Source organism: Bos mutus, chromosome 5 (genome assembly GCF_027580195.1).
Source record: "Bos mutus isolate GX-2022 chromosome 5, NWIPB_WYAK_1.1, whole genome shotgun sequence".
NCBI classification, from domain to species: Eukaryota; Metazoa; Chordata; class Mammalia; order Artiodactyla; family Bovidae; genus Bos; species Bos mutus.
This window is the reverse complement of record NC_091621.1, coordinates 92,685,340-92,708,026: the sequence shown is the minus strand read 5'-3', so window position 1 is coordinate 92,708,026 and position 22,687 is coordinate 92,685,340. Positions and strand designations below refer to the sequence as shown.

Sequence of the window (22,687 nt, the reverse complement as noted above, 5' to 3'; positions counted from 1 at the left end):
TTACTTTTATTTCTTCCAGTTTTGAGACATAATTGGTATATAGCACTGTATTAAGTTTTAAGCGCTTTTTAAAAAGCTGGCTTAAAACCCAACATTAAAAAAACTAAGATCATGGCATCTGGTCTCATCACTTTATTGAAAATAGGAGCGGAAAAGGTGGAAGCAGTGATAGATTTCCTCTTTTAGGGCTCCAAAATCACTGTGGATGGTGACTGCAGCCATGAAATCAGAAGACATTTTGCTTCTTGGAAGCAAACTTATGACAAACCTAGACAGTGTATTAAAAAGCAAAGACATCACTTTGTTGACAAAGGTCCCTAGAGTCAAAGCAATGGTCTTTCAGAATTGAACCGTAAAGAAGGCTGAGCACCAAAGAATTGATGCTTTCGAATTGTAGTGTTGGAGAAGACTCTTGAGAGTCCCTTGGACAGCAAGAAGATCAAACCAGTCAATTGTAAAGGAAATCAACCCTGATTACTCATTGGAAGGATTGATGCTGAAGCTGAAGCTCCAACACTTTGGCCACCCAATGTGAACAGCTGACTCAATAGAAAAGATGCTGGGAAAGATAAAAGGCAAAAGGAGAAGGGGGTGGAAGATGACGAGATGGTTGGATAGCATTACTAACTCAATGGACAAGAACTTGGGGAAACTTCGGGAGATAGTGAGGGACAGGGAGACCTGGTGTGCTGTAGCCCATGGGGTCACCAAGAGTCAGATACAGCTGAGGGACTGAACAACAACTGTGCAATTTAAGGTACAGGGCATAATAATTTGAATTACATAAATTATGAATGATTATCACAATAAATTTAATGACTATCCATCTATAAATACAAAATAAAATAAATAGAAAAAAAACTTCTTCCTTGTGATAAGAACTCTTAGGATTTCTTCTCTTAAAAACTTTCATAGATAACATGTAGTAGTATTAATTATATTTATCATATCATACATTACATCCTTAGTATTCAGTTACCTTGTAACTGGAAGTCTGTATCTTCTGACTGCCTTCATTCAATTCTTCCTCCCCCCACCCAGTACTTTATTCTTTTTGGTGCTATTGTAAACGATTTTAACTTCTCTTTCTTGATCTCCTTCTGAACTCCCAACTTCACTGTGGAAAATGCAACTGATTTTTGTATACTAACTGTATCCTGCAACTTTACTGAATCCATTTATTAAGTTTTTTTTGAGTCATTAGAATTTTACATGCATAAAATAATGTCATCAGCAAGTAACGACAATTTCCCTTCCTCCTTTCCTACGCCTTTTGTTTCTTCTTCTTGCCTAGCTGCTCTGGCTAGAACTTCCAGTACTATGTTGAATAAAAGTGGTGAAAGTGGGCATCCCTGTCTTGTCCTGATCCTAGAAAAAAAGCTTTTAGCTTCTCATTGCTGTACTATGATATCAGCTTTGAGCTTATTATATGTGGCCTTTATTATGTTGAAGTTTGTTCCCTCTATACACACTGTGTTGAGTTTTCTCATGAAAGGATGCTGAATTCTATCAAACACCTTTTCTGCATCTATTGAGAAGATCATATGATTTTTATCTTTCATTTGTTAATGTGATATGTCACATGGATTTACTTGCAGGCGCTGCACCACCTTGCATCCCTGAAATAAATCCTTCTTGATCATGGTGTATGACCCTTTTAATTTACTGTTGAATTTGGTTTGCTAATATTTTGTTGAGGAGTTTTGCATCTATGTTCATCAGGGATATTAGCCTGTGTTATTTGCCTTTGTAGGAGAAGGCAATGGCACCCCACTCCAGTTCTCTTGCCTGGAAAAATCCCATGGACAGAGGAGCCTGGTGGGCTGTAGTCCATGGGGTCGCTAAGAGTCAGACATGACTGAGCAACTTCATTTTCACTTTTCACTTTCCTGCATTGGAGAAGGAAATGGCAAACCACTCCAGTGTTCTTGCCTGGAGAATCCCAGGGACCGGGGAGCCTGGTGGGCTGCCGTCTATGGGATCGCACAGAGTCGGACACGACTGACATGACTTAGTCCGGTTTTGGAATCAGGATAATGCTAAGTTTATGACTTTGGGTCTTCTCTTCTACTTTTTTGGAAGTTTGAGAAGGATTGATATTAATTCTTTAAATGTTTAGTAGAACAAACCAGTGAATTTGGAATTTGGGATTAACATATACACATGATTATACATAAATAACTAACAAAGACCTACTGTATAGCACAGAGAACTATACTCAGTATTTTAAAATAACCTATAAGGGAAAATAATCTATAAAAGTATACATAGATTTATACATATGTTTAATTGAATCACTTTGATGTACTGCTGAAATTAAGGAAACACTGTAAATCAACTATGATTCAATTAAAAAAAAATCACCAATGAAGCCATCTGGAGTGACTCAATCTCCTTACTAGTAACTGGTCCATTCAGATTTTCTATGCTTGCTTCAGTCTTGGTACATTATATATTTGTAGGACTGTATCCATTTCTTCTAGATTGTCCAATTTGCTGGCATAAAAATGTTCACAGTAGTCTCTTAGATTCTTTGCATTTCTGTGATATCAGTTGTAACATCTATTTCATTTTTAATTTTCAAGCCTCTTTTTCTTGCTAGATAAAGGTTTGTCTGTATTGTTTATCTTTTCAAAAAATAAGCTCTTATTTATCTTTTCTGTTGTCCTGTCTTAATTTATTCCCATTCCAACCATTATACTTCCTTCCTTCTACTAACTCTGGGCTGTTTGTTCTTCTTTTTCTAGTTCCAATTAGGTGGCTTAGTTGATATTTTTCTTTATTCTTGCGTAGGCTGTTATTGCTATAAAATTACTTCCTGGAACTGCTTTTGAGACATCTCATATCTCAAGATATTTTCTGATGTCTCTTTGATTGCTTCTTTGAATCAGTATGTGTTTAGGGGCATGTTATTTAATCTCCAGCTGTTCGTGAATTTTCAATAGATTTCTAGTTTCAAATCACTGTGGCTGGAAAAAATGTTTGATGTGCTTTCAATCTTCTTAAATTTTATTTAGACTTATTTTATGGTCTAACATATGATTTATCTTGAAATCATGTTTCATTTGTACTTTAGAAGAATGTGTATTCTACTGCTGTTGGATGGAATGTTCTGTAAATGTTAAATTCATTTGGTCTAATGTGTAAGCTTAAATCCAATGTCTCCTTACTGATTTTCCATCTGGATGATCTACCCATTGTTGAAGGTGGAGTACTGAAGCCCCCTACTATAACTGTATTGCTTTCTATTTCTTCCTTCAATTCTGTAAATATTTTCTGTATATTAAGTGCTCCAATTTTTGGTGCCCAAATATTTACAAATACTATATTCTTTTGATAAACCGACCCCTTTATCATTGGAAATGAGATTCCTGTTAAATTAATAAAATATTAAGTTCATATTATAAAACAACCACATACCTTTAAGAGCCTCACAGTGCTTTTTAATTGCTACAGGAGTCAAATGCAGAAAATTGGGAATCTAAAATAGAGAATTTTAAAGGATAAATTAGCTAAGTGTCTTTGTTTTTTGTTTGTTTTTTTGGCCATGCCATGCAGAGTGGGATCTTAGTTCCCCAACCAAAGACTAAACAAGGCCACAGCAGTGATAACACCAGGCCCTAATCACTGGATGGCCAGGGAATTCCTGACTAAGTCTCTTAAAAATATGAAACACAATTTTCTCATAAAATTAAATCATAAGCCTCACAAACCTTGTAATAAATAAAATCTATTTTTTAAACAATACTGATTCCATGTCACAGATGTTGCAAATTTAAGAAATGAATTTCCTGAAATAAAGATTCTGTACCAAGTATCTTATAAGAATAATGGTAGAGAAAAAAACATTATTTTTATAGTATTATTCCTGCCACAAATCTACAGGTGTAATGTATTTCCCTTATGAAACTGAAAACACTTAAAGACACAGACCATTGTTTAATAATCTTAATCCCCCTGGAACACATACCACTGCAAGACATTTTCTGTTCTATCCTTAACAGACATTTTATGAATTGAATGGAATGAATAAACAAAGCAAGGAAATCTTAAATGAACAGTTAAATGAACTTGGGAATATGTTTATAATACACTGAAAGGTTCACTATTTACAGGGCCAATGAAAACTTAGGTAAGGTCAGCAATTTGATTCCTTCAAATAAATAATTAACACTTCCTGGGATATTTTTAAAATAATGTTAAGCATTTAAAGAGAAAATTTAGTTTAAAGAAAACTTATTTTGAAAGAAAATCTGAATAAGCAGAAAGTTCCCCCAAACATTATGTCTGGAATCTTAAGTACCAATCAGAAAATGGTTATTTTAAACAAGAGAAAACAGACACCAAATAGTGGGATTATGGGGGTGAGTGACTTCATTTTCTATACTTCTATTTTTGAAACGTAACTCAACGTCATAAAAGGAAAAAATAATAGTGAATGCTTACACAGGATTTATATTGGCACGGCTTTATGAACTCTGCATATATTACCTCAGTTTACAAGCTTTTATCCATATGGCACTTACTGGGAACAGATCATATCACTGGACTAAGCATATAGGTGATTCTTGAAAGGGACAGCATGCATTAAATGTTTGGATTTTTATATTTATTAAAATTCCATTCACGACCACCATTACAACATTATAAACATATTGTTACTCTCTCTCACAGTGATATTTTCCAAAGTTTTTTTTTTTCTTTAAACTAAGTTGAATTCTTCTCTTTCATGTGAAGAAAAGATTAGTTTTACAAGTGTTCGCTTTATCTCTTGATAAAGCAATAGATTTTGTTCCCTTGTCCAAATTTCATCTGCCTGTCCCCAGCAAAAGATGATCCCCTCTCCATGTTACTATCTCATTTAAAAAAATTTTTTATTTACTATCTCATTTTTTTACCATCAACTTTTAGCAAATTTTTGTTTTTCATGAAGTAGAAAATACAGTTTCTCTCATTTAGTAGAAAATACAATTCCTTGATGATAATTTCATTGTAGGTAAAAGGAAACCATCTAAGACATGCATTCCCTGGTGATGGACATTTATATTTTAAGAAGTCTACTTTTCATATATCACAATAGGTGCTATCAACTCATTATAGATGCATTTAACTGAAGCATTTAACATGACCTATTTTGCTTCATGAAATAAAGACGTTTAAGGACTATAACAATAATACTAAATTAATTTTCTGGGAAGTTTTTAAATTTCTTTTTTAAAAGTAAAAACTTCACTCCCCCCCAATTCTCACTCTCAAATTAGGTTATTTCATTTAGTTCTGTTTGAAAAACACAATATAGAAAAGATACAATAGAAAAGAAAAAGTCAAAAGGAAGCCACAGGACCAATTAATTACCCATTCTTAAATGCCTAGAATTCTTTGAGCCATCTTTACCAGGGATAAGTAAAACATAGGATCCATTATTACCTGCAAAACAACTGAATTAAAATACAGTAAGCTGAGATGCACTGAACCTTGAAGTGCTGCAGGGTGGGGCGGGGAGTGGTGAGGGCAGGGGGAGGGTAGGTGTCAGAGGGAAAAATCAACATTTCTTTAAATATAAGTTTCAGCCAATGAACCAGCAACTTATCCTACCTTTAGAAGTTCCAGATTTCCCTCCTTAGCCATGGGCACTCCCTTTTTTACTGGATAACCCATTCGAACAGGAAGAGGTACTGCGGAGGGTTTAAATGGAGCTGCAACAGGGTAAACACTAGGCCAGTCCTGGTCAACAGACATTTTCTCTGTCCTGGGAGGTAGTGCCTGAAGAATGTAAAACAGTTTAATATTTTAAATATAAACATGAACTTTAATTTTAAAGGAAAAAAGGTACAATTAAGAGAAACACAAGGACTTGCAACCTATATAAAATCTGACGTCCCCTAACTGCTGCTGTTGAAAAAAAAAAAAAAAAAAAAAAACCTACCTAGACATCCTTGGCAGTTTCCTTAAACCCTGTGGAAAGGAACCCTTTAATAGCACATTTGCTTTACAAAAAAATTTTCTCTTACTTAACTGAGTCTTTTAGCAAACTTTCTGCATATTGTTTATGAAGGGGTCAGTAAAAGTATATTTTGAATAATTTTTAAAACTTCAATGAAAGTCAGTACATGAGATGACAATGAGAATTTGAAATAAGGAAAAGAAGAAATAAGAAAAATAAAAAATAAGAATTCAGAAATAAATTAAGATTAAACTAACTGAATAGACACATAATAAGAAATGTCTTCCACGCCCAGAGAATAGCTACACGATAACTTAAGTCAATCACATTAACATTTATTTTTTAAACTGTATTTGACAGATAGGGATGGCCAGCATTCCCTTTAAACTCAAAAGGAAGGTTCGAAGATGCAAAACTAGGCAACATCCTTCTAAACAACAGACCAGTGTAGCATATGTCCTGGAAGCAGTTAGTACTCCTGTGAAAATGAGTACTCTATATGATTATAAATGGTGCCACTTCAGTTCAGTTCAGTAGCTCAGTCATGTCTGACTCTTTGCGACCCCATGGACTGCAGCATGCCAGGCCTCCCTGTCCATTACCAACTCGCAGAGTTTACTCAAACTCATCTTCATTGAGTCGGTGATGTGCCATCCAACCATCTCATCTGTCGTCCCCATCTCCTCCTGCCCTCAATCTTTCCCAGCATCAGGGTCTTTTCAAATGAGTCAGCTCTTCATATCAGGTAGCAAAAGTATTGGAGTTTCAGCTTCAACATCAGTCCTTCCAATGAACACTCAGGACCAATCTCCTTTAGGATGGACTGCTTGGATCTCCTTGTCCAGGGACTCTCAAGAGTCTTCTCCAACACCACAGTTCAAAAGCATCAATTCTTCAGCATTCAGCTTTCTTTACAGTCCAACTCTCACATCCATACATGACTACTGGAAAAACCATAGCCTTGACTAGATGGACCTTTGTTGGCAAAGAAATGTCTCTGCTTTTTAATATGCTGTCTAGGTTGGCCATAACTTTCCTTCCAAGGAACAAGCATCTTGTAATTTCATGGCTGCAGTCACCATCTGCAGTGATTTTGGAGCCCAGAAAAATAAAGTCAGCCACTGTTTCCACATCTATTTGCCATGAAGTGATGGGACCAGGTGCCACGATCTTAGGTTTCTGAATGCTGAGTTTTAAGCCAACTCTTACTCTCCTCTTTCACTTTCATCAAGAGGCTCTTTAGTTCCTCTTCTCTTTCTGCCGTAAGGGTGGTGTCATCTGCACATCTGAGGTTATTGATATTTCTCCCAGCAATCTTGATTCCAACTTGTGCTTCCTCCAGCCCAGCGTTTCTCATGATGTACTCTGCAAATAAGTTAAATAAGCAGGGTGACAATACACAGCCTTGACATACTCCTTTCCCTATTTGGAACCAGTCCATTGTTCCATGTCCAGTTCTAACTGTTGCTACCTGACCTGCCACAGATTTCTCAAGAGGCAGGTCAGGTGGTCTGGTATTCCCATCTCTTTCAGAATTTTCCACAGTTTGTTGTGATCCACACAGTCAAAGGCTTTGGCATAGTCAATAAAGCAGAAATAGATGTTTTTCTGGAACTCTTTTGCTTTTGCGATGACCCAGCAGATGTTGGCAATTTGATCTCTGGTTCCTCTGTCTTTTCTAAAACCAGCTTGAACATCTGGAAGTTCATGGTTCATGTATTGCTGAAGCCTGGCTTGGAGAATTTTGAGCATTACTTTATTAGCGTGTGAGAGTTCGGTAGTTTGAGCATTCTTTGGCATTGCCTTTCTTTGGTATTGGAATGAAAACTGGCCTTTTCCAGTCCTGTGGCCACTGCTGAGTTTTCCAAATTTGGTGCCACTTAACTTCCAACTAATGTGCCTTTGTTCTGAATTCACACTTATGAAGGGACCTTATAATCTGGATTCGTCCATGAAGATGCCCATAGGGTGAGACCGAACTGATTAGATGAATGAATACATCCCAGGCTGCCTGACTGTTCAAGGCATTGTCAAAAACAATTTTTTATTCTGGTTTATATACCTATTTCCTGGGAGTAAGTGAGTGAGTCTGCCTCTCAAAAGACGATCCATTCTCAGGGAACTGACGAAACCGATCAAAGACTAGATAGAGCCAGGGCTTCAGGGGTCATCCAGTGCACGTGCCCTTTTGAAGCCTGCTCATGCGGCACCCTCTCTACCTCATAATGAGGATCTGCCTTACTTTAGATCAGAAACCCACACAACAGTCTACACCAGAGCACGTCAACTGCTTACCTTTCTTCTCGGCGCCCTTTCATGTTTGGAGGTTCTTTCTGTTGTGGCTAAAAGACAATACAACAGTTGCAGAGAATTTTATTAGTACAGATTTGTTCCACATTGTTCATGATCCCACAATTCTCACATAATTTAAAGTATTTAGTAATACAAAAATGAGACAATAATCCATTTTCTGTAAGTTCAAAGACTAAATCATTTTAATGCAAATGAAAAGTCAGAAATAGGTAAGAAAATTCAAGAGTTACTTGAAAATACTCTGTGATTGACAATACATGTGCTTAGTTGCTCAGTCGTGTCCGACTCTGCGACCCTGTGGACTGCAGCCCTCCAGGCTCCTCTGTCCATGGAGATTCTCCAGGCAAGAACACTGGAGAGGGCTGCCATTCCCTTCTCCAGGGGATCTTCCCAATCCAAGGACTGAACCCAGGTCTCCTGCATTGTAGGTGGATTCTTTACAGACTGAGCCACCAGCATGATAAGATATAGTTAGCTCATCAACTAAAGATATATTTTTAATAACTTTTAAGGTTGTCAAATAAACTCACTTCCCCAAATTGAAATAACTAGTTAGAAATAAGTATTTTGCATCTGTAAAGACAACTGGTTTAAATGTTCTAACATATATTTGCTCATATCTGTTATTATTCTGTTCTTTACGCACACACACAAAATAACCTTCAGTTTTCTGTCTCTACTGTTAATTAGAACTGCCAATGCTACAATAGCATCAACAATAACAAAAAATCATAGTTATTCCTAACAAGTCACATAACTGTACAAGATAAATTATTTACATATACTATCTTTTAAAATATTAACTTATGTCTCTCTAAATTAATGTTTTGCTATACTAAAATAATATGAAATAACTATATTCAGTACTTTCACACATCCAGACACTGAGCTAAATACTTTTCATTATTTTAATCTTATTCTTCACAGTAACTATAAGCACTAAATATATTATCCTTATTTAGAGGTCATTTAGCCAAGAAAACTAAAGACAAGGAGTCAGGATGATGACAGCTCAGCACAAAAGACTTCACACTCTGAACTACCATCTCCAGCTTCACTTCCTTTCACAAAGCCCTAGGCTACACTGGACTTTCAGTACCAGGCCCCTGAGTTTTTCTCTGAACTTTCTGTTCTCTCTGCCTGGAATGTGTCTCCCTTTTATTTGCCTGGCTTCTGTCCTCTACTCCCTCTCCGCCTCATTCCTTGATCTGATAAGTTCTTATTCACCCCTCAACAGTAATTCACTGAGTCATTGAAAATTGTTTGAGTGATACTGTTTGAGTATCAAACAAAAATCGTTTGAGTGATACAGCAACTCAAAAGGCAGCAATGAACAACAGACACATAGTCCTTGCTCTTACTGAATGCAGTCAGTAAATAAGGTAACTATCTAGCAAGAAATTTCAATAAACAGTGATAAATATTAATGTAAACATATAGCAGGGGACCCAACTTAGTCAGTTAATTGGGGAAAAAACCTTAAAAATGAGCAGGAGGTAGCCATGGGAACAGGCAAGTGAGAAAAAGTGTTCTAGAGTTAAAGAGAAGATGGAAAATCAAAGTAAACAAGTTCAAAATGGCTGAAATTTAAGAGAAGGGCATAAAGAGCACCCAGAAAAGTGGTATTTAATAGGTCAGAGACAAGGACTTTCCTGATGGTCCAGTCGCTAAGATTCTGCACTCCCAACGCAGGGGGCCTGTGTTCTAGCCCTCGTCAGGGAACTAGATCTCCCATGCCTCAACTAAGACCCAGCACAGCTAGATAAATAAATAAAAAAAAATTTTTTAATAAAAGGTCAGAGACATATTCAATAGGCATCTCAACTAAAACACATCATTGACAGAGCTCTTGATTTCTTTCTTCAGTCTCCTCAGTTCCTGTAAACGGTATCATCATTCATCCAATTGCTCAAAAATCTAACATGCTTCCTTGAGACTTCTGCTCAAGGCCCCATATCAAATCCATTAGGGAGTCTTGTTAGCACTACCTTCAAAATATATCCAAATCCAACCACACCAGCATCTCCACTGTTAGGTCAATCCAAGTCACTACCATCTCATTTGGAGCACTACAACAGCTTTCAAACTGGTCTCCTGGTTCCCACTCTTAAACCAAGCTTGCCAAACAGCAGTCAGTGATCTTTCAAAAGTATAAATCACATTATATCACTTCCTGTTCAAAACCTACCAATGTGATCCCAAACTTATAATAAAATCCAAGCCAAATGCCTACAAGCCTTTACCAGATCAGGTCATTACGTATCTTTCTGACATCTTTTACTTCTCCTTTTTACTCACTTTAGCTCCAGCCACATTGGTCTTCTTTCTGTTTCTTGGGCACACCCATAACCCCGTTCTACTTTTGAGCTTCTGTACTTTCAGCTCCCTATACCAACAAGGGTCTTCCCACAGATGCTCAAACACCACTTCCTTAGGGAGTTCTTTCCTGACTACCCGATCTTGTCTTGCCCTACAGCCTCTATTCCCCCAATCTATTATTCTCAAGACCCTATTTTTTTTTCATAGCATCTGACATTGTTTACCTATTTATAATCTGATTTCCTACCAAGAATGTAAACTTCATGAGATGAAGGACCTGCTTTTATTATTATTATTATTATTTATTTATCTTTGGCTGCACTGAGTCTTCAGTGTTGGGCAGGCTTTTCTCTCGCTGCAGCCAACGAAGGCTTCTCATTGCGGTGGCTTCTCCTGTTGTGGAGCACAGGCTCCATGGTCTTCGGGCTTCAGTCTTTGCAGCACCTCGGCATAGTAGTTGCGACTCCCGGACTCTAGAGTACAGGCTCAGTAGTTGTGCACTGGTGCGCTGGTTTACTTGCTCTGCTGCATGTGCAAGCTTCCCTGACAAGGGATCAAACCCTTTTGTCCTGCATTGGTAGGTGGATTCTTGACCAATGGACCACCAGGGAAGTCTGAAGGGCCCTGCTATATTCCAGTATCTAGAACGCTACCTAGCACACAGTAGGAGTTCAGTATTTGCAGAATGAATAGATGAACGAATGATTAAAAAGTGTTAAGACTATTAAGTGCTATGATGATGCATTAAGGAATTTACCGTTTATCTCAAAGCAATGAAAAATCTTTTGTATATTTTGAACATGGGAGCGGCAAGTTAAGATTCGCTTTTTGCACACTTCACTCTGGCTGTTGTGAAAATCCAATGTAGGACAGCAAAAGTAGAAATAGAGACCAGCAAAGAAACTATGGTAAATGGGAGATATGGTGGCCTAAACTGGACAGTGAGAAGTATCAATATTAGAAATATTACAGAAAATAGCACGGATAAGACAAGACCAATGACTGGCAACGCTCCCTCGACAGAGCTTTTTTGACTCTTGAGGGTTCCTGGTCGGTGTTCCCACCCCCTTACTGTATTCACGATTCTATTAACAGCACTTAACACTGCACATGGAGAAGGAAATGGCAGCCCACTCTAGTGTTCTTGCCTGAAGAATCCCAGGGATGGCGGAGCCTGGTGGGCTGCCGTCTATGGGGTCGCACAGAGTCAGACACGACTGAAGCGACTTAGCAGCAGCAGCAGCAGCAACACTGCACAGTACTCCTACCTAGTCTACCCACAACTAGACTTTTCCACTATATTCCTCCAAGGCAAGAACGGTATAGGACAGCTCTAAAATCTCTCTTGAATCAAGGTCACCTCAGTACGCCTACTTAATGAAGGTCAACCCCCTTTGGTGACATAGCTAGCCCTGGAATTCAGAGCTGTAGCATGTTCCAGGCCATTTGTGGGCCTCTCTTAAATTTCGGGAAAATCTGTGGTTCAGCATCACCCAACAAATATTACGAGAACCAGCAACCAGAGAGAGAATTTTGCGTTGGCCCTGGGAGAGACTACCAGAAAGCGCAGGTCACGGAGAAGGTGGGGAAGCAAGACCGCGGTACCCAGAGGACTAGAAAGAGAAACTAACTGCCAGGAACTAGGCGACAGTCCGCGCAGGGGGCACACCTAGGTCCGCGGGTTCCTACTTCTAGACGGACCAGTGACCGGCTACGGAGGACGTACTGGAATCCCCAGGGTGGCTCTGGCTCCGCCACTGCAGCCGCCATCATGCGCCCGTATTCCGCTCGCTTACAGCCCCCAAAGCCCTGAGGCGACGCGGCAGACACTCACGCGGGCTTAGTCTCGGAGCGCCAGTGACAGGAGACACAGCAGTAGAAAAAGCACGAAGGGTCCTGGCTCGCGTCTGCAACGCCAACCACGCAGGGAGCGAGGGGGCCGCCATGTCGGCCAAGACGGCAAGCGGGAGGGGACAAGCGCGGCTCCGGGTCAAGGGGCGGGCTTGAGGCCCTACTGCGCAGGCTGGCGAGCCTGGCCCCGCCCCTGGGAGGGAGAAACAGGAAGCACGTGGGCCTCGGAAAGCAGCTGCTGCTACTACTGCTGTTAAGTCGCTTCAGTCGTGTCCGACTCTGTGCGACCCCAGAGACGGCAGCCCACCAGGCTTCCCCGTCCCTGGGATTCTCCAGGCAAGAACACTGGAGTGGGTTGCCATTTCCTTCTCCGGTGCATGAAAGTGAAAATTGAAAGTGAAGTCGCTCAGTCGTGTCCGACTTTAGCGACCCCATGGACTGCAGCCCACCAGGCTCCTCCGTCCATGGGATTTTCCAGGCAAAAGTACTGGAGTGGGGTGCCAGCAGAGCCACAGTCAATTAACTGTGCAAGAAAATACTCTCCACGTAGAAAAAGGAATGGAAAGAAAACAAAAAGATTTTGTAAAAAATCGAAGCTGTCAGTCCAAAGACAGTTGCAAAGAAATGTGGCTTATTGGAGGGCAGGTGAGAGCAGGATATCAAATGGTCCGGGAGTCTGGCAGCCTACCCTAAGGCCCTGCTTCTTTGCAGTTGCTGCTTTCCTGCACTTTCTTGAATTAAAGGAAGTCTTCAGCTAGTGCAAGTGATGTGCTTTAAGGAGAGAGGCAGTATCCAATAATAAGTAAAAGGATGGCCTCTTGAGCCAGACTAGTTGAGTTCAGTTCAGTCTCTTCCTCGTGTCCAATTCTTTGCGAACCCGTGGGCTGCAGCATGCCAGGCTTCCCTGTTCATCACCAGCTCCCGGAGTTTACTCAAACTCATGTCTATTGAGTTGGTGATGCCACACAACCATCTCATCCACTGTCCTCCCCTTCTCCTCCTGTCTTCAATCTTTCCCACCATCAGGGTCTTTTCAAATGAGTCAGTTCTTGGCATCAGGTGGCCAAAGTATTGCAGCATCAGTCCTTCCAATGCATATTCAGGACTGATTTCCTTTAGGATGGACTGGTTGGATCGCCTTGCTGTCCAAGGGATTCTCAAGAGTCTTCTCCAACACCACAGTTTAAAAGCATCAGTTCTAAAGTGCTCACCTTTCTTTATAGTCCAACTCTTACATCCACACATGACTACTGGAAAAACCATAGCTTTGACTAGACGGACCTTTGTTGGCAAAGAAATGTCTCTACTTTTTAATATGCTGTCTATGTTGGTCATAACTTTTCTTCCAAGGAACAAGGCTCTTTTAAATTCATGGTTTGAAAAAAAATAATAAATTCATGGTTGCAGTCACCATCTGCAGTGATTTTGGAGCCCAGAAAAATAAAGTCTCTCACTGTTTCCATTGTTTCCCCGTCTATTTGCCATGAAGTGATGGGACCAGATGCCAGGATCTTAGTTTTCTGAATGTTGAGTTTTAACCCAACTTTTTCACTCTCCTCTTTCACTATCATCAAGAGGCTCTTAAGTTCTTCTTCACTTTCTGCCATAAGGGTGGTATCACCTGCATACCTGAGGTTATTGATATTTCTCCCGGCAATCTTGATTCCAGCTTGTGCTTCATCCAGTCCAGATTTTTCATGATGTACTCTGCATATAAGTTAAATAAGCAAGGTGATAATATACAGCCTTGACGTGCTCCTTTCCAGACTTGGAACCAGTCTGTTGTTCCATGTCCTGTTCCAACTGTTGCTTCTTGACCTGCATACAGATTTCTCAGGAGGTAGGTCAAGGGGTCTGGTATTCCCATTTCTTTCAGAATTTTTCCACAGTTTATTGTGATCCACACAGTCAAAGGCTTTGGCATAGTCAATAAAGCAGAAATAGATGTTTTTCTGGAACTCTCTTGCTTTTTCGATGATCCAACAGATGTTGGCAATTTGATCTCTGGTTCCTCTGCCTTTTCTAAATCCAGCTTGAACATCTGGAAGTTCACAGTTCATGTACTGTGAAGCTTGGCTTGAAGAATTTTGAGCATTACTTTGCTAGCATTTGAGATGAGTGCAATTGTTTGGCAGTTTGAGCATTCTTTGGCATTGCCTTTCTTTGGGATTGGAATGAAAACTGACCTCTTTCAGTCCTGTGGTCACTGCTGAGTTTTCCAGATTAGCTGGCATATTCAGTGCAGTGCTTTCACAGCATCATCTTTTAGGATTCGAAATAGCTCTACTGGAATTCCATTGCCTCCACTAGCTTAGTTAGTAGTGATGCTGCCTAAGGCCCACTTGATTTTGCATTCCAGGATGTCTGGCTCTAGTGTTCACACCATTGTGATTGTCTGGGTCGTGAAGATCTTTTCTGTATAGTTCTTCTGTGTATTTCTTGTCACCTCTTAATATCTTCTGCTTCTGTTAGGTCCATACCATTTCTGTCCTTTATTGTGCTCATCTTTGCATGAAAAGTTCCCTTGGTATCTCTAATTTTCTTGAAGAGATCTGTAGTCTTTCCCATTCCATTGTTTTCCTCTATTTCTTTGCACTGGTCACTGAGGAAGGCTTTCTTAATCTCTCTTTGCTATTCCTTGGAACTCTGCATTCAAATGGGTATATCTTTCCTTTTCTCCTTTTCGTTTCACTTCTCTTCTTTTCATATCTATGTGTAATGCCTCCTCAGACAACTGTTTTGCCTTTTTGCATTTGTTTTTCTTGGGGATGGTCTTGATCACTGCCTTCTGTACAATGTCACAGAACTCCGTCCATAGTTCTTCAGGCACTCTATCAGATCTAATCCTTTGAATCTATTTGTCACTTCCACTGTATAATCATAAGGGAATTGATTTAGGTCATACCCTGAATGGTCTCGTGGTTTTCCCTACTTTCTTCAATATAAGTCTGAATTTGGCAATAAGGAGTTTCATGATCTGAGTCACAGTCAGATCCCAGTCTTGTTTTTCCTGACTGTATAGAGCTTCTCCATCTTTGGCTGCAAAGAATATAATCAGTCTGATTTCAGTATTGACCATCTGGTGATGTCCGTGTGTAGAGTCTTCTCTTGTGTTGTTGGAAGAGGGTTGAGTTTAAAACTTGACCTCACCATCTTTAGAATGTGTGATCCTAATGCATCATATATCTGGGTATAATATTAGCATATTGATCCTCTGTGCCATTTAGGCTTTGAAAATTAGGAAGTGGAAAAGTTAGTCCCTCAGTCCTGTCCAACTCTTTGAGACCCCCATGGACTGTAGCCTGCCAGGCTCCTCTGCCAATGGAATTCTCTAGGCAAGAATACTGGAGTGGGTGACCCTTCTCTTCTTCAGGGGATCTTCTGAACCCAGGGATTGAACCTGGGTCTCCTGCATTGAAGGCAGATTCTTCACAGTCTGAACCACTAAGAAAGCTCCTATAGGCTTTAACTATAATCAGTGATTCTGTTAGCTTGTTTGTAGATCAGGTTAAAATTACAAAAAGGCAGAACTCATTAGGACCTAGAAAATGCTGGTAATCCTTAGAGGAACTCTCTTTATTTTCTACCCTAGGATGGATTAACATACAACCCTTAATAAAAGTATCCTCTATTTTTTTCAATCGATGTGTATAATACTTAAAGTAGATGATTATAATAAGAACAACTGGAAACAAACAGAACTGAGCCTTGTTAAGCATACCAGGTAGAGCAGGTGTGCAGGTGTCCTAGAGTATTCTACCTGTGAACATTCAGTGTGTTATGGGCATCAGTAAGCATGCAGCATGATAATAACAAGTATTTGTAGTAATCACCTTCCTCAATCTTTTCTGCACTCTTTATCATCCCATTATTGTTCCAAAGTGGAACAATAGATGTTAGATGTGTTTGTTTCCTAGGGCTGCTGTAACAAAGAACCAGAAACTGGGTGACTTACAACAGACATTTATTCTCTCACAGTTCTGAAACTAGAAGTCCAAAATCCAGGTGTTGACAAGAGATGGTTCCTTCTGGAGAGTCTGACAGAGAATCTGTTTATACCTCTCTGTCTCTCTCCTAGTTTCTGATGGTTGTTGGCAATTTCTGGCATTCCTTGGTTTGTAGACACAGGACTCTAATCTCTGTCTCCATCTTCACATGGAATTCTCCCGTCCTCCATTTTTAAGATTTAAAGCATGGCCTTTAAGTCAGATGGATGTGGGATTTGAATCCAGGTTCTGTTTCTTTGTGATCTTGGGCAAGTCCATCTAAACTCTCTGAGCTTCTGTTTCAGAGAAAATGGGAACAGTATCATCTTCCTGAAAACGACTATGATTAGGTGAGTAATGTTTTCAAAGCCATAATATAAAAGGTGGCCATTCAAATTAAGCTTAGGGTCAATGCAGCAACCACTTTTTCTCTCAATTTTGCATATTTCAGTAGAATAAAGTGCAAGGCCTATCTCATAGACATTTAGGGACAAATGAGAATGAATCCTTAGAGAATTATTCATATCCAGAGACTTCTCAATTTCTGAGCAACATGTTAAGAGATTCAGTTCCTCGTTCAAACTGCTTATGATTTCTTCCTTTTGTTTTAGTCTCTCCCTAAGACAAGTAGATCAATTCTTCTGAAGTTAGAAGAGCCAGAAAATTCTTATTGTTTTCTCTGATATCAAATACTATGAAATTTGTTCTATATTAAAAGTTAAAATGTCACTTGTAATGCTATAAATGGGCAATAATGCTGTGTCATGCAGTATAAAGAGTAAAGCATGTACTATCATGTACATAGAAGTTAGTAAGAATAACATAATTTTTCAGTTAGAAAAGATGTTAGAAGTATAAACAATCATGATAAAAATCTTTTTTTAAGCCTTCATGACCAAATAATCCAACAAAATGTAGAAGTCAGGTCAGTTTCATGGGCTTGTGACTTACACATAGAAGAGCCCTGTGCTTGGCTTAGTATTTGTTGTCTCTGTCTTGAAACATTTTACAATTTTTTACAAAATTTTTTACACTCTGTATTTTCAGTTTGCATTTGGTCCCACAAATTACGTAGCCAAGTCTACATATGTAGATCAATTTTAAATATTAAGTTTTTTTTTTACAATTGGTTTTTGCTATATTTGAAATCTGCATTAATCCAATGACTGTCAGGGAGCTGTTTTTAATTTAAAAAATAACATAGAAAGTGAGTGAACCAAATTTCCAGTTATAGGATAAATAAAGTACTAATGATGTAATGCACAACATGATGACTATAATTCACATTGCTGTATGGTAAAATTGAAAGTTGTGAAGAGAATAGATCCTAAGAGTTCTTGTCATGTGGAAAAAATTTTTCTTTTTTCTTATATCTATATGAGATGGACATTAAACTTATTGTGATAATCATTTCATAATATATTGTCAAATTATGATGATGTACACTTAAACTTATCCTGTGTTGCATGCCAATTATATCTCAGTAAAGCTGGAAAAATGAACTCAAAAATAAATACATGCTTATGAAAAAAAGCGAGCGAAGTATGTTGATTGACGAGCATGTTAAAGAAACAATATGTAAATATATCCAGGTATGTGGATGGACTTTGGAACCCAAATATCCATCCAGACATTATACATTAAATATATCATGGTGTATACATACAACAGAGAGGACTACTTAGACACATCTTAATCCTAGTTGAACATTATAATTACTTTAGAAGATTAAAAAAAAAAAAATCTCTTGGTTCCCTCTCTCTGAGATACTGATCAGTTGATCTAGGTGTGTTTGTAGCCTTGGTCTTTTTTTTTTTTTGCTTTTAAGTTTCCCAAGTGAATCTAATATGTATGCAGGGTTGGGAACAGAACCATTGATATCAGCCCAGAAAAGAGGAAAGTGAATATAAATGTATTAACATGGAAAGTTGTCCACAATATTCAGTGAAGTTTTTTTTTTTAATGCAGGTTATAAGGCATTTGTAGATCATATGATTACACTTGTGTAAAATATGTTTAATACACAATACAAGTTCTGGAATGGCAAACAGTAAACTGGAACAGGGGTCAGTGCAGGACTCATGAAGAAGTAACTTTCTATTCTTCTGTACTTAAATCTTTACATAAAAATGCTGATTAAGAAAAGCATGAGAATACAGTATTTTTAAAATCAGTAAAAGCTTCACATCTTTATTTTCATTAAAAAAAACATGGTGAGTCTTTGATTTATATCTTTTAGCTCTTTATCACATGAATACTTACAATTTGTACTAGACACATCAAAATTTTGGTAAGCTTACGCTTCAATAAAATAGAGAAGTGTTGTCACAAGCATTGTCTCCTTTGAATTAGCTGAAGTCATTCCCCTTTCACAGATAAGAAAACAGAGTTAAACCTCTAGATTCTACTTTTTAAAAGAACTGAGACTCAAACCCACATCTGATTCCAAGTTGCATCCTCTTTTTTACTCTATTATACCACCTCCTTGATAGCTTGCCCTACACAGCATTGATGCAGACAGGGGTCACTCTATACAAGGAAACAGAAATTGACTGAGTAGTATAACCTTCCAGGCATATTCCAAGTAGGAATAATTATTGCTTAACAACATGAAGAGATGCCTCTCATGCCTATTTGTACCTACTTATGGAAGACAGAAGGCTAAAATGTTTTCCTTGAACTTTTGGTTTCCTGGAATGAAGAAATGTCATATTTAAGAAGTTTGGAAATAAATGTTCTAATTGTGATATATTGCATGCAGTCATCAGCAAATGATGTATGCTTTACCATCAACTGTTCCGAATTTGACCTCTTCACCCCTTCTCTTCTGCCACTTTGCTTGAGGCTACTCTTTTCTCCCATATGTGTATGTGACTGTGTGTGTGAGCATGTGTGCATGCTCAGTCACGTCCAGCTCTTTGCGACCCCATGGACTGTAGCTGACCAGGCTCCTCTGTCCATGGGATTTCCCAGGCAAGAATACTGGAGTGGGTTGCCATTTCCTTCTCCAGGGGATCTTCCTGATCCAGGGATTGAACCTACATCTCCTGCATTAGGAGGAGGATTCTTTACTACTGAGCCACTTGGGAAGCCCCAAGTCTTTTTTTCCCACCTCAGTTATTGTAAGTTTCCTAGCTGACTCCTGGGCTCTGCTGCTACTCTTTCCTCCCTACAATCTAGTCTCCACCCAGCAACTGAGTGAGGGTTTTAGTGTTTAAGTCGGATCAAGGCATGTCTGTCCCCAAATCACTCAGAATAAAATCCAGAGTCCTTACAAGTGTGATCTGCTTCTCCTCTTTGCTGGCTCCTTCCCTGACTGTCTCCTATCAGTCTTCTCCCTGCTCACTCTGCCTCTGTTACTATGTCTTGAACACACCAACTCCATTCCCAAGTCAGGCCCTAGGCATCTGCAGATTCCTAGATCTAGAACACTTTCCCAGATACCTGCATTGATGATCTCTATTCACATTTCTGGCAAATTGCCCCTTCTCTCTGAGGCCTTCCTTAATCACCTCATATAAAATAGTATCTCCTTTTCCTTTACACCACCCCTGACATTTATTTAAATATGCATTTAAAATGTATGCAGGTATTTATTTATTGTCCGTTTTCCACCATTAAGAGGGAAACTCCCTGATAGTAGGGACTTTGTTCTTTTTACTGCTGGACTGGCAAGGCATAGAACAGCGCCTTTCAAGTAACAGGCATTTAACAATCATGTGTGAATGAATCAAGCTTCCCTTTACACTTTAAAGCATTCTTTTTGCTTCTGTCCTCTAGAAGCATACAGGAAAAATTATTTTTCCTTCCCTAGAGTGCTGTTTTAATTCACCCCAGCTTTTAAGATAGTTTTTATATATGAATATACTTTTCTTACTGCAAATGCTGCTGCTGCTAAGTCACTTCAGTTGTGTCCCACTCTGTGCAACCCTATAGATGGCAGTCCACCAGGCTCCCCCGTCCCTGGGATTCTCCAGGCAAGAACACTGGAGTAGGTTGCCATTTCCTTCTCCAATGCATGAAAGTGAAAAGTGAAAGTGAAGTCACTCAGTCGTGTCCGACCCTCAGTGACCCCATGGACTACAGCCTTTCAGGCTCCTCCGTCCATGGGATTTTCCACTGCAAATGCTAAATAGATGTTAATCATTATCATAAGGGATTGTGATATGGGTTAAAATCATAGGTAAAGCTAACACTCAAACAGTCCCCAAGGGATCCCACCAAGGTCCTCTCTGCAGAGAGCAGGCAGCTTGGGATGAGGTGAGAGCCTGGGTAGAGAGGAAGAGAACCAGGCTCAGTTTTTTGTGTGTCCTGAATTGAAACTGGTTTTGTATTAATAAATACAACTGAAACTGTTCTGTAGTCTTATGCAACCCCTTGCCCTCCCCACCTCCCACCCATAGCAGTCAAAACCCATTTTACACTTTTAAATGCTAGACTTACTCTTATCAAACACAATTTGTTTTCAAGTTGAACTTTAAGGGTGACTCTATTATCCTTTCCTCCCACTTTTATTGTTGAATAATAAAAGATTACGCTAAAATTTTCCGTTTTCCCTGAAATACAGGTAGGCTTTTTTTCTGTCCATAATCACGCTAGGAGGTTTTGACCCAGGAGATGGTTTTCATTCATTGTAAAATCCCATGAGAGGATAAACTTATTAGAAGAACATATTTTTGTTTTATCTTACAGGTCAGTCTCATCCCACACGGCCAGTTCAGAGGATGCTAATATAAACCTTGCCCACCTCTCTCAGCCCATCTTTCTTACTCAGATAGTTTCCAAGCAGCTCCCTGATGGAGATACAATCTTCCGTTTCCAGGATGAATCGTGCCACAGCTGTCCCTCCTGGCAGATGACCCTTCGTCGTCTCTCTCTTGACACTGTCCAGGACGACTCCTCGGATGTCTTTAGGGTTTCCTGGCACACCAAAGATGATACACAGGCCAAGACAGTCCTCTCCTATCAGGTTACAGAATTCTTCCAGCTTGTCAAACCTACTTTTCTTGCTGAAAGACTTCTCTGCCTTGGAATCTGGGTTGGAGGGGTCAGATTCCACAGGAGGAAGAGAAGCCATCTGCAGTGTCTGCACGGCCAGCTGAAGCTGTATTTGCTTATCAGATCCCCAGAAGGTCCAAACCCAATCTGCCCCAAACAGGAAGGCTTGGCGCTTGGTCATCTTGGTGGTGGTGAGCCACTTGTCAGCTCCTTTCTCTTGGCAGAAAGTGACAAAGTGGATTAAGAAGATCTCATTGAGAGTGTTTGAATCTGGGCACAGATTGCTCAGTGTGTCTTCAAATCCAAGATAGGCCTTCAGTTTCTGAGCTGCGTGGATGATAGCTCCACTGACCACCTCACAGACGCTCAGAACCTCTTTGTCCTTTGGAGCCAGCTGTTGTGATGGTTTCTGCCCCATTTCCCTGCACACGCTGAACACTACTTCTAGATATTGAGCACGTGAACTGTTTTTTTTCAGAGTAAAAATTCTGCAGTGAAGTCACATCTGTGAATGTGGTCCCAGTTTTCGAACTCTACAATTAAGCATATATACACACAGCTAAACAAACATGTTAGGTCTTCCTGTTTGCCAAATAGGTGTGTTGTACTCATATGGAGTCCTGCTGGTTTATTAAGTCAGAGATAGTTTCACAAAAAATCATCTGTCTTCTAGTTATATTCACCTAACTTCAAATATTTGGTAACCTCTTCTGAGACAAGTTTCCTTTTTTCAAGTTTTAGTTTTATTAAAAAATACTATTTAATTCTTTAAAGAAAGAAACATATGTATATAACTAACTTCTTTCTACAACTAACTTCTTCAAACTTGTAGGCAAGTCATTTTGGTTTGCTTTTCCGATACCCCTTTGCCATGATTCCTCATCCCCCAAGCTCAGCTGCCTGTGTTTCCTTTCATGAGAAAGTTTCTGAAGTAAAGGCCTTAAATTTTCATCTGTTGATACAGGCTATGCATGCTCAGTGGCTTCAGTAGTGTCTGACTCTTTTCAACCCTATGGACTGTAGCCTTCCAGGCTCCTCTGTCCATAGGATTCTCCAGGCAACAGTACTGGAGTGAGTTGCTGTGCCCTCCTCCAGGGGATCTTCCTGACTCAGGGATTGAACCCATGTCTCTTACCTCTCCTGCTTTGCAAGTAGTTCTTTACTGCTGAGCCACTGGGGAAACCCTGATACAGGTTACAGACCCCCCTCAAACAAATTTCTGAGAGTTTGTGAGCTGTAAAGAGTTGGTGTTACTACTCTTTAGATCCAAAATAAA

The 22,687-nt window shown here is 39.4% G+C and overlaps 2 protein-coding genes across 2 annotated transcripts in view; both read right to left on the bottom strand.

Moving 5' to 3' along the window:
- Positions 1-12,569, bottom strand: part of MRPS35 (mitochondrial ribosomal protein S35) — a 44,387-nt gene extending 31,818 nt beyond the window's left edge. The window contains exons 1-4 of the mRNA XM_005902459.3: positions 12,411-12,569; positions 8,240-8,286; positions 5,596-5,763; positions 3,421-3,481 (exon numbers count right to left, since the gene is read on the bottom strand). Coding sequence (XP_005902521.1) covers positions 3,421-3,481; positions 5,596-5,763; positions 8,240-8,286; positions 12,411-12,522 — 388 coding nt within the window. The 5' untranslated portion in view covers positions 12,523-12,569. The remainder of the gene's footprint in view (positions 1-3,420; positions 3,482-5,595; positions 5,764-8,239; positions 8,287-12,410) is intronic.
- A 131-nt stretch (positions 12,570-12,700) lies between these two features.
- REP15 (RAB15 effector protein) lies at positions 12,701-22,602 on the bottom strand. Its single transcript, XM_070371249.1, has one exon. The coding sequence runs from the start codon at positions 21,827-21,829 to the stop codon at positions 21,131-21,133; it is 699 nt and encodes a 232-aa protein (XP_070227350.1). The 5' UTR covers positions 21,830-22,602; the 3' UTR covers positions 12,701-21,130.
- Positions 22,603-22,687: the final 85 nt, after the last annotated feature.